The sequence below is a fragment of the Pteropus vampyrus genome, unplaced genomic scaffold (assembly GCF_000151845.1).
Source record: "Pteropus vampyrus isolate Shadow unplaced genomic scaffold, Pvam_2.0 Scaffold378, whole genome shotgun sequence".
NCBI classification, from domain to species: domain Eukaryota; kingdom Metazoa; phylum Chordata; class Mammalia; order Chiroptera; family Pteropodidae; genus Pteropus; species Pteropus vampyrus.
This window is the reverse complement of record NW_011889159.1, coordinates 923,372-924,080: the sequence shown is the minus strand read 5'-3', so window position 1 is coordinate 924,080 and position 709 is coordinate 923,372. Positions and strand designations below refer to the sequence as shown.

Below are 709 nucleotides of genomic sequence, written 5' to 3'. Positions count from 1 at the left end.
ATTGTCCCTGAGGGAAGGTGGGCCCTCTGGGCGAGCCGCCCTCTGGTACCGGATCTGAAAACCCACACGGACTCATTTTCCCGACCCACAGGAGGTGGGTGCTCTGGTCCCACTTTCCTCCATCCTTGGAGGCGACCCCGGCCCCGAGGGAGAGGGGAGGCCCCGCGGCCCCTCGCACCTGCGCGCAGCAGCGTCTCCTTGCCCTTCTCCAGGTATTTGCGGAGCCACTCCACGCACTCCCCCTCCAGGTAGGCCCTTTCGTGCTCCGCCCATCGGCTCTCCTCCCACTTGCGCCGGGTGTTCTGAGCCGCCACGTCGGCCGCGGTCCAGGAGCGCAGGTCCTCGTTCAGCGCGATGTAATCCGCGCCGTCGTAGGCGAACTGATGGTACCCGCGGAGGAGGCGCCCGTCCGGCCCCACGTCGCATCCGGAAAGCCACTGGTACGTGTGAGACCCTGTCCCCGCCCCCGTGGTCAGCTCCGCCCGCTCGGCCTCGCCTCTCGAGAGCCCTACGGGCTGTGGCTGTGGTTGGCCAAAGCCTTTTCGGTGTAAACCGAAAACAAAACCAGAAAGAATCCCCGAGGGCTCTTCCCGGATGGGGGGTCGGTGGGGGTGGGGCTGTTGGCGGACCTCGGGGTGATGCTCAGACCGGAGAGTCGGGGCTATCCGGGGGAATAGGAGTCGTGACCTGGACCCGGGCCCCTCATCGC

At 67.1% G+C, this 709-nt stretch overlaps 1 protein-coding gene across 1 annotated transcript in view; it reads right to left on the bottom strand.

Annotated features, from left to right (window-relative positions):
* The window catches only part of LOC105305341 (HLA class I histocompatibility antigen, B-14 alpha chain-like), a gene marked incomplete at its 5' end in the record, with an annotated part of 5,096 nt that extends 4,389 nt beyond the window's left edge, over positions 1–707 (bottom strand). Inside the window, one exon of the mRNA XM_011379912.1 lies at positions 179–707. Within this exon, the coding sequence (XP_011378214.1) occupies positions 179–707 (529 nt within the window). The remainder of the gene's footprint in view (positions 1–178) is intronic.
* Between the last annotated feature and the right edge of the window lie 2 nt (positions 708–709).